General features: G+C 41.9%; 2 protein-coding genes across 4 annotated transcripts in view; both read left to right on the top strand.

Annotated features, from left to right (window-relative positions):
• Nucleotides 1-8130, top strand: part of zfhx4 (zinc finger homeobox 4) — a 79889-nt gene extending 71759 nt beyond the window's left edge. For all 3 annotated transcript variants that reach the window (XM_008307462.3, XM_025054667.1, XM_025054668.1), the window contains exons 11-12: nucleotides 139-5556; nucleotides 6058-8130. In XM_008307462.3, coding sequence (XP_008305684.1) covers nucleotides 139-5556; nucleotides 6058-7604 — 6965 coding nt within the window. In that variant the 3' untranslated portion in view covers nucleotides 7605-8130. The remainder of the gene's footprint in view (nucleotides 1-138; nucleotides 5557-6057) is intronic.
• Nucleotides 8131-15909: 7779 nt separating this feature from the next.
• The window catches only part of LOC103376915 (trichohyalin-like), a 104019-nt gene continuing 100162 nt past the window's right edge, over nucleotides 15910-19766 (top strand). The window contains exon 1 of the mRNA XM_025054473.1: nucleotides 15910-16226. The gene's annotated coding sequence lies outside the window, so the exon portion shown is untranslated. The remainder of the gene's footprint in view (nucleotides 16227-19766) is intronic.

Raw genomic sequence — 19766 nt, 5'->3', positions numbered from 1 at the left:
AAAGGCACCTATTTTGAAAAATCAATTATATCAAAAGTATTAGCAATCGTAACCGTGGTATTAGCATTAAAGCTATTGTTTATCATGTGAAATGAATGATGTAATGAATAAAACCTTGTCTTTTATTTTCATTTTTAGGAAATGTCTCAAAAGATGAAATGCCCAGTCAAGACAAGAATGAGTTGGACCTGCATGGTGAGGAACTCAAGCCTCCAAAAGAGGCCTCAGAGGCCCCGGAATGGAAGAGGGCCAGTGGATTAGGACATGATAGCAAGTCTCCAGATAACCTGCAAGACCATCTGAGTGAGCTCCAAAGACTCCAGCAGCAACAGCAGCAGCTCTCAGTTTCCGATCGTCATGTCTACAAGTATCGATGCAACCACTGCAGTCTGGCCTTTAAGACAATGCAGAAGCTTCAGATACATTCCCAGTACCATGCCATCAGAGCAGCTACTATGTGTAGCCTCTGTCAGCGCAGCTTTAGGACATTCCTGGCTCTCAGGAAGCATTTAGAGAGTGGTCATCCTGAGCTCAGTGAAGCTGAAGTGCAGCAACTAATAGGAAATCTACCAATAAATGGAGATATTAGTGAAAGTGAAGCCAGAGCCTTGGAAGAAGCTCAGGTCTTTGAAAATGACTTGGATAAAGATGATGAAATAGACCAGGAAGAGAAGCCTAGTCCCACAGGAAGTGACAGCAGCTCCTTGGTTGATGACATGGGAGCAGAACCCAAACGGACACTTCCGTTTAGAAAGGGTCCTAACTTTACTATGGAAAAGTTTATGGATCCTTCTCGGCCTTATAAGTGCACAGTATGCAAGGAATCCTTCACTCAAAAGAACATCTTATTAGTCCACTACAATTCTGTTTCCCACTTGCATAAATTAAAGAAGGTCCTTCAGGAGGCATCAAGCCCAGTCCCACAAGAGACAAGCAACAGCACTGACAACAAACCATTCAAATGCAACATTTGCAATGTTGCATATAGTCAAAGCTCCACCCTTGAAATTCACATGAGGTCAGTACTCCACCAGACCAAAGCAAGAACAGCCAAAACTGAAATCAGCAGCAGCAGCAGCAGCAGTGGAAGCAGCAGCATCTCTGGCAGTAGTGGTCCAGTACCTGCAAAGAGTCCTGCACCGAGTTCACAAGGAAACAACAGCAACTCTGATACTGCCAGAAGTGGAACACCTTCTACTAACAAAGAGAATGCAGCTGAGTCTAAAGCAGCTAACAGCAGCAACAATGTTAAGCAAGCCTCTACTGACCACGTTGCTTCACAAGCAAGCAGCCACCAGTCAGCTCAGTTGTCAGCTCAACTGCAACTGCAGCTCCAACACGAACTGCAGCAACAAGCTGCCTTCTTCCAGCCTCAGTTCCTTAATCCAGCCTTTTTCCCACACTTCCCTATGACCCCAGAAGCACTGTTGCAGTTTCAACAGCCACAGTTTCTTTTTCCATTTTACATCCCAGGAGCTGAGTTTAATCTTAGCCCAGAGCTTGCCCTGCATTCAGCAGCGGCTTTTGGAATGCCTGGCCTCAGTGGATCTTTTCTAGAGGACTTGAAGCAGCAGATGCAACAACAGCAGCACCAGCTGCAGCAGGCTCAGGCACAGCAACAGGCACAGCAGCAGCAGCAAGCCTCTCAGGCACATGCGCAACTTCAACAACAGAAAAACCAGCAAGTACAGAATCACAAACAAAAACTTGAGTCCAACAATGCATCGGCTTTAGAACTTCAGATGGCAAAAGAGGCAGAAGACCACTTAGAAAAACAGGAAGGCAGAGCAAAGGTAGAAAATGGAGGTGATGTAATAAGTGATGTGGGAAAAGACATCAAAGATCCCAAAAAGTCAAAGTTCTCAGAACCATTGATTCCTCCTCCACGGATTGTGTCAGGAGCCAGAGGCAATGCAGCAAAGGCGCTGCTCGAGAATTTTGGTTTTGAGTTAGTCATTCAATACAATGAAAACAGACAAAAAAACCAAAAGAAAAACAAAGAAGGAGTTGAACAAACAGAGCTAAACTCTGATAAGCTTGAGTGTGGGATGTGCGGGAAGCTCTTTTCCAATATGCTTATTCTCAAAAGCCACCAAGAACATGTGCACAGTCACTTTTTCCCGTATGTAGAGCTTGAAAAGTTTGCCCAGCAGTACAGAGAAGCCTACGACAAACTCTACCCAATAAATCCAGCTTCACCAGAGCCTCCTCCACCCCCACCACCTCCACCTCCTCCTCCTCCACCTGCCCCGGCTCCAACCCAAGTTGCAGCATCTCAGCCTGCGTCATCATCCACTACATTGATCAAACCCCAAACTCCTGCACCATCACCAGTCCCTGTTTCTCTTCCAACTCCTCACCAACCGTCCCATCAGACACCACCTTCCCAACCACCACCCCCTCCTCCACCCACTTCGGCACCACCTGCACCACCTCAAGTTCAACTTCCTGTTCCTTTGGACTTGCCTCTCTTCCCACCTCTAATGATGCAGTCAGTCCAACACCCAGGCCTGCCACCCCAGTTGGCTCTTCAACTGCCGACCATGGACTCTCTTTCTACAGACCTAACTCAGCTTTGTCAGCAACAACTGGGTCTAGATCCTAATTTTCTGCGTCAGTCTCAGTTTAAGCGGCCTCGTACTCGTATCACTGACGACCAGCTCAAGATACTGCGAGCCAATTTTGATATCAACAATTCACCAAATGAAGAGCAAATTCAAGAAATGTCAGATAAGTCTGGCTTGCCTCAAAAGGTCATCAAACACTGGTTCCGTAACACCCTATTTAAAGAAAGACAGCGCAGCAAGGACTCTCCCTACAATTTCAGTATTCCTCCTATTACAACATTGGAAGACATAAGGATGGAGCCTCAGCTTAGTGCCCAGGAATATTACAGGACAGAATCGAGCATGAACAAGAGATCGTCTAGGACCAGATTCACAGATTACCAGTTGAGGGTCCTTCAAGATTTCTTTGACACCAATGCCTATCCAAAGGATGATGAAATTGAACAGCTGTCCACAGTGCTGAGCCTACCAACCCGGGTAATTGTTGTGTGGTTCCAAAATGCTCGTCAAAAAGCTCGGAAGAGTTATGAGAATCAGGCAGATTGCAAAGATAATGAGAAAAAGGAATTGACCAATGAGAGATACATCAGAACCAGCAACATGCAGTACCAGTGTAAAAAATGCAACATTGTGTTCCCACGCATCTTTGACCTCATAACCCACCAGAAGAAACTGTGTTATAAAGATGAAGATGATGAAATAAACGATGACAACAACTCTTACGACTTTGCTGATACTATTGAGCAAGGCCATAGTAGGATGAACCAATTACCTTCTGAGACACACAAACAGTCCCAAACAGGTACTGCTACCAGTTCTGGCTCAAGCTCGCCCGTAATGGCTTCTCCTCGTACCAGCATGGGGAAAACATCTCCCAAACCAGAGGTTGGATCTGAAACTGAAGTAAAACAAACTGAGGCTGCCCCATCACCGGTGGTGAAATCACTACCAGAACCAAGACCATCAAAGGCTTGCACACCTCAGCCACCTCCTCAGAAAGCTCCCCAACCACAGATGTCAAGACCCCACTCTCAGCCACAGGCAGCTGCAGTACCATCAAGTCCGCTGTCTTTGGCTCTTTCATCACTGACCAACAGTCTCCCCCACCAAATGCTTCAGTACCAATGTGATCAGTGTAAGATTGCATTCCCAACTGTAGAACTTTGGCAGGAACACCAGCACATGCATTTCCTAGCTGCCCAAAACCAATTTCTTCACTCTCAGTTTCTTGAAAGACCAATGGATATGCCATACATGATATTTGATCCCAACAATCCCCTGATGGCAAGTCAACTATTATCTGGTGGGCTTTCCCAAATCGCCTCACAGGGTAGCTCTGGTTTGGCTTCTGCATCAGGCTCTTTAGCTTTGAAGAGGAAATTGGATGACAAGGATGACAGTGCCAATGATAAAGATGGTGGAAACAGCAGTGAAGAACAACACAGAGATAAACGTTTGAGAACCACCATTACTCCAGAGCAACTTGAGGTTCTGTATGACAAATACTTACTTGACTCAAACCCAACAAGGAAGATGTTGGACCACATTGCACGAGAGGTCGGCTTGAAAAAGAGAGTTGTGCAAGTATGGTTTCAAAACACCCGGGCGCGAGAGAGAAAGGGACAATTTAGAGCGATCGGGCCTTCTCAGACCCACAAAAAATGTCCCTTTTGCAGAGCACTCTTTAAAGCCAAATCTGCCCTTGATAGCCACATTCGGTCCAGACACTGGCATGAAGCTAAGCAGGCAGGCTTTAGCTTGCCCCCAAGTCCAATGATGAGTCAGGACAATGAAAGAGTAGAAAGCCCCAATAAATATAATTTCTTCGACTACCCTCATCTGCCTACGAAGACTGAACCTAATGATTATGAGCTGCCCACTGCGTCCTCAACTCCACACAAACCATCAGAGGCACAGTTAAAAAACTTCTTAAGCCCTTCATCCTTAAAAGCTGAAAACTGTGATGAAACTGAAGGGCCAAATATAAATTCAGCAGAAGCTTCATCTTACGATCTGGCAAAGATGGACTTTGATGAGACGTCGTCAATTAACACAGCCATAAGTGACGCCACGACTGGAGACGAGGGTAATAATAACGAGGTTGAAAGCTTTACTGCCAATGGTGGTGACAAGCTAAGTGATGGCAAGAATGGCCTGGTGCTCAGCTCTGATGGTGGCAATGAACGATTCCAATTCAGCATGGTGAGCCCAGCCCTCAGTTTCTCTGGGAAAGACTGTGACTCTTATGTCAGTTCCAGGGATGATGAAATGGACGAAAGCAATGACAGGAGTGAATCATCAAGCTTGACAGATCCCAGTTCCCCTAGTCCCTTTGGTAACCCCTTCAACAAATCTGGGAAAGCCAATAATGCTGGAGACAGACCAGGTCACAAACGATTTAGGACCCAGATGAGCAACCTGCAACTTAAAGTGCTCAAAGCCTGTTTTAGTGACTACCGCACTCCTACAATGCAAGAGTGTGAAATGCTGGGCAATGAGATTGGACTTCCCAAACGTGTCGTCCAGGTGTGGTTCCAGAATGCCCGTGCTAAAGAAAAGAAGTTTAAAATTAACATTGGAAAGCCATTTATGATCAGTCACGGTTCACCAGATGGACCCAAGCCCGAGTGTACCTTGTGTTGTGTAAAGTACACAGCCAGGATGTCCATTCGAGACCACATATTTTCTAGACAGCACATCACCAAAGTGCAGGAAACCTTGGGAACCCAGGTGGACAGAGAAAAGGACTACCTAGCGCCAACTACTGTTCGTCAGCTCATGGCCCAGCAAGAGCTGGACCGTATAAAGAAGGCTGGAGAGGGACTTAACTTACCTGGCCAGCAACAGCAGACTGCAGTAGAAAACAATAATGCACTTCATGGTCTCAGCTTGCCTACAGGCTACCCAGGGTTATCTGGCCTTCCACCTGTGCTACTTCCTGGGGTCAATGGACCATCTTCACTTCCTGTTTTCCCACCCAACACACCTGGTGAGTTAGTATGACGAACAGAAAAAATAACAATGAACTAGAGGCTTTATCATGCACTATTTTATTCTACTGTCCTACTGGTTATTCTGTATCATGAGGATGTTTGTCAGAAAGTCTTATTTTTTAACTAATTAAAATGGTGGGAGTTACAGTAGTGCATGTCTGCCAGGTTTGTTTTTTCTCAGAGTTGACCTGCTAATTGAATTAATAGTTGTTTTTTTTGTTTGTTTGTTTGATGTTTGTTTTTGTTTTTACATAAATGTATCTATATTATGTTATTGTGTTTTGTCTTTTCCCCTTTTGTAGGTTTGATATATTTATATTGTAATTTATTGGCAGATTGAAAATATAATGCGCATGTGACAGTTTTGATCCATAACAAAATCCATGATAAAACAAAGAGTGTCTGCCAGTGACAAATTTTAGCTTCTATCCATTTTGATTTGGGATTGACTTTTAAAATATTGAATATTTCCATATTTATATACCACTGTATTTCAGCTTTAGCGTCTCCTGGTGCTGGCATGCTTGGGTTCCCTACCCCAGCCACCCCCTCTCCTGCCATGTCTCTCAGCACTACCCCAACCAAGACTCTTCTGCAGACTCCTCCTCCACCACCTCCTCCTCCACCTCCACCTCCTCCTCCTCCTTCCACACCTTTGGCAGCAGTAAATCATACAGAGCAGCAAGGCAAAGACACAGAGAGAGACAGCAGCAAGAAGCAAGGTGATAAGTCATCACAGATGAAGGTGAAGGAACGGGAAAATGAGAGCAGCGCTCGCCCTGAGACTCCCAGCAAGGTTAAGATAAGAGAGAAACCAAGTCCAGCTCAAGGGAAACCAGGAAGTGAGACACCGCTTGATGCTGCACAGCTTCAAGCGCTTCAAAATGCTCTTGCAGCTACTGATCCCACTTCTTTCTTGGGGGGACAGTTCCTGCCCTATTTTCTTCCTGGATTCCCCAACTGCTTCTCTCCTCAACTTCCAAGAGGGGTCCAAGCAAGCGGCTACTTTCCACCACTGTGTGGAATGGAAAGCTTGTTTCCCTATGGCCCAGCAGCAGTTCCACAAGCTGCCATGGCAGCCGGACTGTCGCCAACCGCTCTCCTGCAGCAGTACCAGCAGTACCAACAGTCCCTCCAGGACTCACTGCAGAAACAACATCAGCAGCAGAAACAGCAGCAGCAGCAGCAGAAACCAACCCCTGTGAAAACACCCCAAAGCATACAGAGCACCACAGCCAACTCTTTCAAACCAAAAGATGCTATCGATGCTAAGGATGACACCAACAAAGGCTCTTCAACAGAAAGCACAAAAGAAGAACCCAAAACAGATACCAAAAGTACCATGGATTTTTCAGAAGCTTTTATCATACCGTCCGTCAAGCATGAGTTTACATGCAGGAAGTGCCAGATGATTTTTGCTGACGAAGACTCAGTGGTGCGTCACCAGAAGTCCTTCTGTTACTTTGGACATCCTTTTACCGATCCGCAAGAGACGGTGCTTCGGAAGGCAGTGAGCAACTACAAATGTGTTGCCTGCAATGTGGTTGTTAATGGGAATGAAGCACTTGGCCAACACCTTCAGTCGAGCTTGCACAAAGAGAAAACAATCAAACAAGCAATGAGAAATGCCAAAGAGCATACTAGATTATTACCTCACTCTGTCTGCTCCCCTACTCCTAACACCACATCTACCTCGCAGTCTGCAGCTTCTTCTAATAACACCTTTCCTCATCTCTCTCGCTTGTCCATGAAGTCCTGGCCAAATGTCCTGTTCCAGGCCACCACAGCCCGGAAAGCTGCTTCCTCCTCCCCGTCAGCCTCTCCTCCCCCTCCCCTTTCCTCACCTTCAACGGTTACCTCAACTTCCTGCAGCACCTCAGGGGTTCCAACCTCACTACCCACCGAGAGTTGTTCAGATGAGTCTGACAATGAGCTAAGCCAGAATTTGGATGATTTAGAAAACGCGTTGGAAGTCAAGGCTAAGCCAACCTCTGGCCTAGATGCGAGCTTCAGTAGTATAAGAATGGATATGTTCAGTGTGTAGGAGTGACAAAAGGATCCCTTGCTTAAAGAAAAAAATAAGACTTTTTAAACTGCAGTTCCAAAGTCTCTCTTAACCCAAAAAAATTACAGAACCAAATGATTGACTCAGGATTGTTTTTCCCATATTGATATGCTGGCAAGATATTGATTGATTTTTGTTATGGACAGAACTGTTGCAGATGCTTGACTGAGCTTATATTGTATACAAAAAACATGGAGTAGGAAAAAATCCCACAAGCTCCCTCTGGGGGGAGCTTGTTTCAAGCCAAAAACTCTCACGATAGCAAATTGCACCTCAGCTGGATTGTTTTCCAAATGCTAGCATGTACTGTATGGGATGACGATCCAGAAAACCCTCAAAGAGAATCTCTCTTAGTTTAGATAGGTGTAATTCAGTAGCTTTAAATTCTCAGGTCAGAACATAACATTTCTCATTTGTTAAAGCAGCAAGAAGCCTGGGTATACTTGGCTTATAACCAAAACATGTCAAGCTTTATCGGACGCATTTCCTTGATGTGTATAGAGTACCAAGAGACAATATTACTGTTACAATGGACGATGTGCATATCCTTTTAGTTTTGCCCTACAAAGACAGTATGGTTTTGCCACTGAGGGAATATAGAATGGTGAAGTAAATGTGTATGATGCCCCTGTGTTTGCCAGTTTGTATTTCAACAAGCTGTATCTAATTCCCGACCCATTTTTTCCTTTTTTCTTGTAGTATATACTAATCTGTGCCAACCTTCTCACTTTTACCTCTGCTCACACCCTTTTCTGAAGAGGTAATAACTCTAGTTTTGATAGACTATCTCATATTATGTGAATATAACATTTTTTCATTTGTGAATTGCTGTACTGTTACGGTACCTGCTTGTGTCTGGACTATAGTGCACTTATTTTTTTTTTGTTTGACTTTTTATTATTTGAGTAGGCCATTTGTTAATTTAATAGAATTTTTTTTCCATTTGTATGTATGTATGTTTGTATTTTAATTATTATTTGTTTTTATTGCAGCAGCATATTGGTCCATATTTGTTACAGGATTGATGCCTAACAATCTAGAGACCTATTTAAGAATTGGTGCATTCATGAAAGCAGTACTGTATACTTGAAACTGTTAAGGTACAAGTTGGTCACAATGTTAAAAAAGAAAAAAAGTATGATCATTTGCTTTACATTTGATAATATGCTGCTTTAAAGGGGACAACAGCATTTCCGTTGTATATTAAAAACATTTTCATGTACTTGTAGGACTTAAAACAGTGTTACACACGTATTGCATAGATTGACGTCCTCCCATCAATTCTCTGGGCACTTCTGATGATCTACAGTTAAAATCAACGTCTTGAATTTTCTTTCCACCTTTAGTGATCTCAACATCGCAAGTATTACCTTACAAAGTTTGCTGCTACTGTGTAATGTTATTTTGCTCGCCATAAATTCTCGACTTTCTACCAGACAAAAATACTGATCCATCAATTGCTTCGCTTTTGCAACTTCTCTTTTATTTTCTTCTCTCTCTCTCTCTCTCTCTCTCTCTCTCTCGCTATCTTTTTTTTCTTTTGCTGTGGAACTAAGAATGTGAAAGCTGTCAAAGGGTGTTCAATTTTTTTACGAATCACTTTCTAGTTTGGTAATTGAAACCAATGTGATTCATTCCAAAGTAACAGAAGGCTATTTGTATGAAAGAAAAAGGCTTGTGAACAAAGAAAGCTAAGCTGTTGTACATATTCGTAGTTGGCTGTGCATGGTACAAATTTATTAATATGAAGAAATGCAAAAATGTATTGCTTTTGGTATTTCCTATTCTGAGATGAGCAAGTAGCATGTAATGCAACTGTTTGACAGGTTAAATCAAATCATGCTTAGTTATTGTTTCAAACAATGAAATCAAGTAACATTTCCTTTTATGTTTTATTATTGTAAAGGTGTTTTTTTTAAAGCAAAAATGTCAGATTTTAATTTCCTGCGTGAGCTTTTTAAATGTCTTTTTTGTTTCTTTTTCTTTTTTTGTTTTGTTTTTTTTTTTTTTAGTATTTTAACATTTACTTTAATCCTGAAGACACTTTTCGATTGTGTTTCATAAAGAGACATCCTGGCCTCCCAAGGTGCAATTCTGCCATTGTACAAACATAAGCGACTGTCCTGATTCCAAAGGCTTTCACAACTCTGGCTTTTTGCCTTTCCCCACTCTGTGGCTCAGCATCAAAAAGACTGAACTGTCCGCTAGCATCATGTGCTAAGATGTTAGCATCAGACAGGACGCTTTCCACACCAAGGACTGGTAAAAGCTAACAAACCAACAAAAAGGATGGTCCAACAATATAACTGTACATAGATATTGCAACTGCACAGCAGCCAAAAAGAAAAAAAAAAAAAAACTTTTTAAAAACAAACGGATGGATTGTGTCATGTTTATGGGGACAGCCTTCAAAAGGTTGAAATTGGAATTGCTCTTCTGGATGTCAAAGGGATTTTCATGGCGCAATCATATCCTACACAATATGTACTCTTCAACATCTGGGTTACATAGGAAATGCACCCTGAGGTTTTAATAAGAAGAAGCCCCTATGGCTAAAACTTTAAATAAACTAAACCAAAAATGTTATTGATGTTTTATATATAGAGTAGTCGCATTAGTTTTTGTTACTGTACTGTTTGAGGTCTCAACTGTACCGTATCACGGTAATAACATGGTTTTGAAACCGTTTTTTTATTTTGTCACAGACCTGTTGTCATAGTTGAAATGACGTTTATTGTAGATGGTATTTGAACAACTTCTGGAAATAGTTCATCAAGTATGTTTGTTGCTCATTGTTGTGATACATTAAAAACTGTATCTGCAAACCACTCTGGTCCCATCAAACATTCTTATTCCACTTTGCCAGTGTTTTTCTTCTCATTATCTTAATTGGAGGCCCCGACGTATACCTTGTCATATCACTGTTTATATCCCATTAAACCTACTCTCAAAACATTGCGTTTTAATGCAGCGCTTTAAATTTTAAAGCAGAAAGGTTTCCCTTCAAGCATTATATTGTGGTGTAATGTATACATTATATCACAATATATCACAAAGTTAAAGCCAGTGGCTAGGATTTTATATTGTCTAAATACGTTAGAAATGTTTAATTTAACACTTTGAGTGTTGAACTTTCACTTTTAAATTAAAGGGTTTTTTTTTTCTCTCTAATGAGTTTTTCACCGTATTTAAGGGAGTAACGAAGCTTTGGATTCTTGAATTGGTTATTTATGTTGTAAAACTACAAAATTTTCTAAATTTTGCTATCTGATGATACATTTATTTTATCATCTTTATCCATGACGTTTATTTTTGAAGTTGGGAATTACTAGCCTTGATGATGATGTTTAAATGTAGAAACAATTTATATAAAGAAATAACAATTCATTACAAACAATAACACATTTTCACTGCGGAAGGAATATGCTGAAAGTGAAAATGACTTGTCTTGCTGCATCCCTTGCCCTTCATTTGGAGAACCGCTGAACTTTAATCAGTGCATCATTTCTGATCATTAATAATTCGTATGTCTTGACTTCATATATTTGTACTGTGTTCTGTGAATATGTACGTATTTTATTGCAACAAGTGCTTTTGAAATCCTTCAAATGTGACCCGTCGCCTTTGCAGTTGAGAGCTCGACAGATGCTGTCACATCAAAAACCGAACCGCAGAAAGACCTGAACACAATACATCACACCCTGCCACCCAGACGTGTCCAGCACTAGTGTCAGGGTCAGGGAGAAAGGCAACACAGACAAGTCGTTAAAACCAGCTAATGAAATTTCACAAGGACATCAAAAATGAAGTGGGAGATGAGGATCTTTTCAGTCGGGCAGAATCAGCTTTGGCCTTTATTGTCTCGCTCAAACACTTCAGGGTGAAGTGAAACAGCCACAACACGTAAAAGCCTCAAAAACGGCTTTTTTTTTTCTCCCCCTCTGCACCTTCTGACTTCACCCCACGCCCTTGACTAATATGTTGCTGAATGGTCCTTTCTCAATGCGTACCCTTAAAGTGCAGGGAGTTGCTGTGATTGCCCCCCGTACCTCCCTCCAATACTGTGGGATTGAATTGTGTTTGACCTTTGTGGGGAATAATGGCTGAAGGCCTTTCATTTTTCTGGCCTTCACAGTGCTCAGAGGAAGGACTTCTTTACACTGTGTTTTCCTGCGGTGTGTCAGTAATTCACAGGCAGGGTAACAGGCTGATCTGTGCGAAGCCAGTGTGGCTGTTTACTACCTCTGACTTTCGTCTGCTGAAATTACAATTTATAGGTCAAACGAACTATAAAATCTCAAAAAAAAAAAAAAAAAAAGGAACGTTTTAATGTGACCGTACTTTGGGGCCACCCAATTCTGCTGCCTAACTGCACTGTCCTAGAATAAAAATGCCCTCTGAAGAGAAGAGTAGTTCAGACGCAGCTTTGCTAAAGAGGCCACAGCAGTGAGCGGTCTTGCCCTGAATACACGATAAAAGGTTTACTGAAAATTCTAAATGGCGTTTTCTGCAACCCATACATCACTCATGACCATTAGGTTCCACCCTCTCTGCACAGTGTACCCTTCTAGCCACAGCTCTCCAGATGATACAGTACAGAAGCTGCAGTGGAGGCAGATCTGGCTTTGAATAGCCTGCAGCCAATGGATTTTCTCTGGATAATACAATGTTTGGGACAGAGAGGCAGGGATTAGTCCAGACATACATCCACCACCCCCCACATACCCAATCTAATTAGGCTGGAATCAGTTTAAGATGAAAGCAAGCCCTAGCATCACCGCACTAAATACTAGAATTAGTATTCCCCGCATGGGAATTTAATGACGGAGACTGAAAATCCAATCACATTCACTCCCAGTTTAGATCCCCATGCATTGGGCCTGGACAATGACGGAAAGAAACAACAGCAATGATTTGTCTGTCAATAGATATTGACCAGCTTCACATCTGAGCCCTCTAGTGTATTGGCGTGGCTATGTTGTCATCATTTAACAAGGATAAACAGCTTATAATCAGATATTTAGACAGTCTGTCTCTGATGTAAACCTTTGTCGCATTTTGACTTGTGCAGAAGCTGCAGCGTGAACGGAAACAGAAACAGGAAGGAAGGAAGGAGTGAGCCCTTGTTCTAGACCTAAATACACTGAAGTTTTCCTGGTTATTTACTCTTCAGTGGCAGTACATTTATGGATGGCTTCTTTTATGGAATATGAATCGATAGCGCCTGCAGGAATACACACATTTCACATTTGGGTTTCATTTATTTTTTGCCCCAGAAAGTTGAATCTTTTTGACAAAAAAAAAAGAAGAAGAAATACTTCTGCCACTCTCATCACTAAGATTGCTGCATTGGCACATTGGGGAAGTTAGTTGCTAATCAGCTCCTTACATCAAAGCTGTGATTGCTGCCTAGGAATTGAAACTGTCAAATTATTGTTATCAGGAAGACGGCATCAGATCTCTTTCAGCTTTTTATTATCCCTCCGACTTTGAGCCCAAATTTGCTGATAAAACAGAACACATTCTGCAGCACACGTTTAAATGAAACCCTCTCTTCTTGACTTTATCTTGGCCTCATTATCGTTTCCCAAACTAAGTATCTGCAGTCATGGGAACTCTATTTTAAAACTGCTAAATTGCAAGCCATATTTCAGCGTCAGGTCGGTGATTAACAGCACGGACCGGAAATAACTCCAGCACCTGGTCTCCATCCACCACAAAATATCCTCTACACCTGTGATTCATCCACCAAAGTGTTACACCTGAGAAATCAGGAAACCCTCGTCCCCACACGCACACGTATTCTACATGAAATCTGATTATTTATTGCAGCCTGTATGCGGGAGTACGTACCAAAGTAGAACCTGTTGTTTTTCTTCTAACAGGTGTAGCCGCAACTTTTTGACTCGTCCAAAAACTGATTCTGCAGAACTTCCTGAATCTCCTGTGCCTTTTATAGCAAAGAGGAGATAAATACCTCACACACAGCACCACATCTAGTGCATCGCAGAACGTGAGCACAAATTGCGCAGGTAAATGTTAACAGTGCTTTCTGCGGATTAACCCCCAGTGTAGTGGGAGGTTGCACATAAACGGACTGGTGTGAAAAGTCAACTAAACCTTTTTTATTCCATAAATTTCATAGGTTGGTCATGGTTTCACTGCACTGTTTCTAAGGGTGAAGTGAAGGAGAAGACAAAGGAAGGAAATGGAGGAGGCAGGAGGAAACGCCTGTTTTATTATTGCATTGTGGAGAAAGGATACAATAACAGCTGGTGTTTCTACAAGATGCACACGGACCATCTAACAGGTATTTCTGAAGTGCAGGAGATGGAAGGAGGAGGTGTGAGGGAGAAAGTGAGGCAGGCCTCAGAGAGAGAAGAGGGGGTGGGGGGGGGGCAGTCCAACAAGCTGACAGAATGTCAGGGACAAACGGAAAGAGAGAGGAATCAAGGAAGTAGGTGATATAGAGAGTGAAATGAGCAAGTGATAGATGTGAGTGAGCAGAGAAAGCAGAAGGAGGGGCGACCTGTGAGGAATCAAACACGGGCTCTGTGCAACAGAGGTACGGCGGCAAACGAGCATGTTACAGCAGCCCGCTGGGAGTTCCCCGGCGGATCGTTTGTGCTGTTTCCCAATCTGTGCTGAGGAGCAACACGGCACCACATGGGGACGTGTGAAGGCGTCAGGATGGGATTGCTTAAGACAGATGAAACAAGGTGTTTTTTGATGCCGTCTGCAGCGGACAAAAGCCCCATTTCTTGTTTTGCCTGCGACACGAAAGGATGCTGTGTAGTCTGCTGAACAGTTCAACTTCCTCTTTTTTGTTGTTGTCATGTCTGTAAATAACTGAACGTGCAAGAGGTGAAGTGATGGAGGGGCTGGATTTTTTTTTTCCTTTTGAGGTTTTACAATATTTGACAACCTCTAAGAAATAGTTTCCCTGTTTTCCCATTGGTTCCTAAAATATTATTTACATTATAATGTGAAGTTCTAAGCAACTCAAGTTCCTGAACAGAAAAATCTTTCTTTAGACCCACAAGACCCTGAAAAAGAAAAAGAAAAACAAAAAACGTAGTGGCAGAAACCTATGTGTCAGACTTTGTGGTATTGCTTTACATTTTAAAGTGCTCTGAGCAGCCATGGCTGAGGATTTTTACAAGGCAAGTTGAGTCATTGGGGAAATAAGAGAGCAATGGAGGAGGGAATGAAGGAATTCTGGGATATGTTCACATACGTCCACACATACGCTCACAAACTGAAATCATAGCATGTGCCGCCGAGGAGCAGACGGTGAAGAAATGGAAGCTAAATATAAAGTGACACATTGCATTCCCCAGGTCATTCACAGGACCCTGCACCAAATCACAAAGCTCCACAGCGTGTTTATCACGGCACGAGTCACCAAGTCGCACAAAGAAAATTATAAAGCAGGCAAATAAGTGTGCCTTGTAATTTAGAGAGGCAGCGGTGAAGCGACGGGCAGACGCATCAACATCAAATTGGCTCAGATGTGGAGCATTCTTCTGGATCTTTCTTCGTACATCAACTCAGCATCCTGGCAGGAACATTAGTGACAAAAAGCTTTTTTAATGTTTAAATGAAAATTTTAATGAGGCTCTGTGTTGCTTTTCCTTTCCAGCCTTTAAGAGCCCTCTGAATCATTAAAACTCGCTCTTCCTTTGATTCCAAGGTCATCTGAAGAAATAAAGCAGCCTTAAGTGGCCCTCAGACCAAAAGTGGTCTGTATGCCAAAGATCGCAAATGAATGTAGCCTAATGCTTTTTAATTTGCATTCATCTTTAAAAACATCGAAGAGCCATCGCAAAGTTATAATAGGCTGAGATGGCAGTTGGGGGCCCCCCAGTCATTAGCAGCCATGCAGCTCCTCCAAAATGAAGGCCTTCTTCATCTTTTTCAACTTCAGCCCATTACTGCAAAGATACATTAGCCACCCGTCCAATGCCCATGTGCGCAAACAATATATGATTCTCCAGTGTTTCCTGTGGGTGGCTACATGCTCTGTATTAGCAGACACAATTCTATTTTCCAAGGATTTATACCTTCTTCTAATCCATGAAATGTTCTGCTTTTCTGGCTTGTTTGAATATCTGTTTAACAAGCAAAGGGACAGAAAAAGATAGTAGAAGTTGTCTTTTCCTCCAACAAATGTAACTCCACTTGTGATTCATATTATTGAATTTAGAAAATTAAGTCTGCAACACACTCCTAAAAAAAATCACATCCTCTGATCCTAGACCTAAGTCTGCAACACACTCCTAAAAAAAAACACATCCTCTGATCCTAGACCAGTGCTGAATCAGTGCTGTGGGCATTTATTGAATTTAAAATCAAATATTTTTGTCTAACATTATTATTTGATGTCCCGTCCCCTCCTCTGTTGTGTCCTGCCGTTGTTTTCCCTTGATTGCCCTGTCTTCTTCCTGATGTGTTTCACCTGTGTTGATTGGTCACACCTGTGGCTGCACTTCCTCACACAGCCTCCACTCCTGTTCTCTGGTGCTGGCTCCTCATTGGATGTTTTACTTCCTGTGTTTGTCCTCATTGGAGCAGCTCTCAGTTTATGTCCCTTCTCTTTTGGTGAGTCATTTTTATTGCATTTAATATGTTATTTAATTGACCTGCTGTAGGATTTACCTGTGGTGCTTTTAATACCGTAGGAGATTCTTAAATTAGGAGCTTCACCTGTGACGTGTGTTGATTTTGAGACTTGGTGTTGAATGATTGTCACAGAGAGTTGGTCTTTAGCAGCAGGGACTGGTTGTGGCTCATTTTTGATGAGTTTCTCAGTCAACTCACTGCTGAATGTGAAGGAGCAGGAAGGAGGTTTTGGGTCACATGGCTTCAGACTGTTTTGGAGGTAACAGCTGGTTAACATAGGGTGTACTGATGATGGATTCAAATATATGTGAAATGTTTTGAAGTTTTTCAAGCTGGAATTTACCTTACCTCAAAACAGTAGGATCTCTGTTTGGTTTTTGTTTGTTGCATTGCAGCGAGGACATGATTTGTCTGAGCCCTGCTGGCTTTGACCATTGTTTTCCTGTACGGAGTTTGCGTGTTCTCTCTGTGTATGTGTACTTATGGTACTATATGTATGGTACTGATTCATCAAACAGTCCATATGGATATTAGACTCTTTTTGTGGCTCTGTAATGGACGTTTTCATGTAATGCCCCCCCTCACCTTACTGTATGACTGCAGGGATTGGCTCAAGCTCCTCATGTGACCCTGAAAAAAATGAATGGCTGGATGGATTGGATGGAATAATAATGTGACCCACTTATTGGGTGTTTCCCTTTTTTTATTTACTAAACCATTCCAAGCCATGCTCTCGGTGCATGTGAACCCTTCCTGTCACTTTGAGCAGAACAAATGCAGTGCCGTCCTTGGCCGTAAGGATGCAGGCTCATCAAAAAGATGCTGACAGCGGGGACCATAGGAGGAGACGACATGCATTGTTTGTTTAATCACGTGTTATGAGAAGCCTCTCTATAATTACGTTGTCATCTGTCTACTTCATCGCAGTCAAATCCCGCCTTATTTCTTGTTCATAATTCCACAATTTAAACTTAAACCGTCAAGAATGAGAAACCTTTTTTTTGCCTTTTAGTCTTTTTTTCTTAACTTTGTTTATTATTTAAATGACATGCACCACAGCGTATGGACTGAAACAGATTTTTTTTTTTTTTTTCCTTTTTTTGGAACGTTCACGTCAAGCGTATTTGACAGGCCTCGCGCGTCCACTGCCTGTGCCTGTGAGTGTGGGACAATGGATGAAGTATTTTTCTCCACTATATTGAACTCGTGACACAGAAAGTAACAGCGTGTCCCATTAAACACAGCAAAACCTGGACCCTTAGTTTTGTCCTCATCCCTTCCCAGCTTCTCTTTCAATTTTGCTCCGTGTCTCCTCCTCTCCTTCGTTTTATTTCCTCACCATCCTTTTTACTTTCTCTCGCTGTTCGGTTCATGTGGGTTTCTGTCTTCCTTCCTTCAGTGTATGCCTGCAAAGATAGGTGGTTTGTGTCCAGGAAAAAAACTGAACATCTCCAGTGAAATTGGTTTTCTGTGGAGAAACTGATGGATCACTTTGTGTTCCTGACAGGAGTCGGGGATTGTTTATGCCATATGGACAAATACACTTGCACAAACACACGTACTAGATAACACACACACATACACACACACACATAAATATATATGTGTGTGTGTGTGTGTGTGTGTGCAGGGGTAAGAAGTAATCTAGATTGGGTGTAATCTAGACTGTGGGATTCCCAGCAATAAATTATGGATTTGGATGAAACAGCTGCAGAAATCTTCCTCTCCACTAGGTTTTTTTTAAAAATTTTGTTTGTTTCGTTCTTACCTCATGAGACACACTTGGCACAGTATCTCAGTTGTTCTGAAGTAGGTTGTTTTTGATTGTAGTTAAATTTCAGTTTTTCTTGTTTACTGCATACAGTATTTGTATAAGCTGGAAGAGTATCAAAAAAACCTAAAGTCTACAAGTCAGAAATACTTTTTTCTAATTCGGGGGAAAAATAATTTTAAAAAGATATACAGTATGTGTATGTCTGTATGTAAGATATAAGAATCATATATGTATATGTATATATATGTGTGTGTGTGTATATATAATTGCACAAATATTTTTGCTCATTTTCTAGATCATGTTAGTATGTAATAGTAGTAGTAGTAGTAGTAGTACTAGTAGTACTGTACTCTAAGTATTCAAATGACCTGTGATCTGTCCTTAAGAAACACAGACAACAAAATGATTATAATTTCACATCAAATTGCGTATTTTTTTGTACCACAGTTGTATGTGTAAAATCAGTATTTTCTGCACTAATTTAAAAAGGCATTTACAAAGAGAAATACAGATTCATTTTCACCATTATCTGCTTCTGCTCCTCCATGACCTCTTGTGCTTTGCAATTCCCAAAATGTTTTGTACACTGCTCTGGGAGGCTGTTGCTGGAAGGCTTCAGTGCAGAAACACAAATTAAAAGCACAAAGCCATTGATTTTCCTTTGTTTTACAGGCTCTATGTAAATTCCTTTGATAATTATACATGTAGGATTAATACAAATGTACAAATAAACGCTCCCCAGGAGAACATTGTGTGTTGGATTTGAGCTTTTTGTATAGATTTTGTTTGGATGCAAGACAGAAGTAAAAGACAAAATTCATATTTACATATTTCACTGCCGAAGCCATAAAATGATTCTCTTTTTCTTCTGATGAGTAAATCTGTTTTCACCTCATAAACTATAACAAAAGTGAATTAAAGAACACCACGCAATTTACTGTAATAAAGATTTAACTTTTTATGTTTTGTTAGGCAGAAAAAAATAGGTTAAAATTTTAATTTACTCACTATATTTTTCCCCTTTGTTCTTTTTTTTTTCCACTATTTTTTTTTTCAGTGCTCCAGCAGTAAGTTGAGCAGATATGGCGCAAATGTATTCCACCCATATGAATGAATGAATATATATGATTACCAGGTCCTGGATCCTCTCAAGGACAAAGTTCAGTGTGTGTGTGTGTGTGTGTGTGTGTGTGTGTGTGTGTGTGCGTGTGCGTGTTTCTCTTCGTTGTAGTTCATTTTAAACCGGTGTTCACCTTTGTCTGTGTCTCTGTGTACAGTGACTGCACGCGGCGTGGAATATGAATTTAGCAAGCACATTCCATGTCTTTTGTATTTGTGTGTGTGTGTGTGTGTGTAATGTTCAATCAAAGGAATATAAAGTGTGATGCAGTGTCCTGCAGGACACAGCGGCACGTCTTTACTAATCTGCTCTTCGTTTCTGACCAAAAGTTCCTCATCAACAATGGTCGAACGATAAAGTAAATAAAAAACAGACTGGACTGGTCTGAAATCTGACCTGATCCTTTGACCCGTGCATTCCTGAAGCACAAATACCCATCTGTCCCTGCTCCGCCTTCTCAGTGGCCGTCACTTTTGAAATTCAAGCGATTTCAGGTGACATAGCCGGGAAATGCTGTCCTGTAATTGTGTCGCTCTGTCTCCCTGTGGCGCGGTAGCCTGCGAATAACCAAGTGAAGGCGGGGGTGCCCGGGGGGGGCAGGGGGGGCGGTTGGGCGGGGGGGGCA

Source organism: Cynoglossus semilaevis, chromosome 3, assembly GCF_000523025.1.
Source record: "Cynoglossus semilaevis isolate Cse_v1.0 chromosome 3, Cse_v1.0, whole genome shotgun sequence".
Taxonomy (NCBI): domain Eukaryota; kingdom Metazoa; phylum Chordata; class Actinopteri; order Pleuronectiformes; family Cynoglossidae; genus Cynoglossus; species Cynoglossus semilaevis.
The sequence above is the reverse complement of the archived record's forward strand: the minus strand, read 5'-3'. Positions and strand labels throughout refer to the sequence as shown.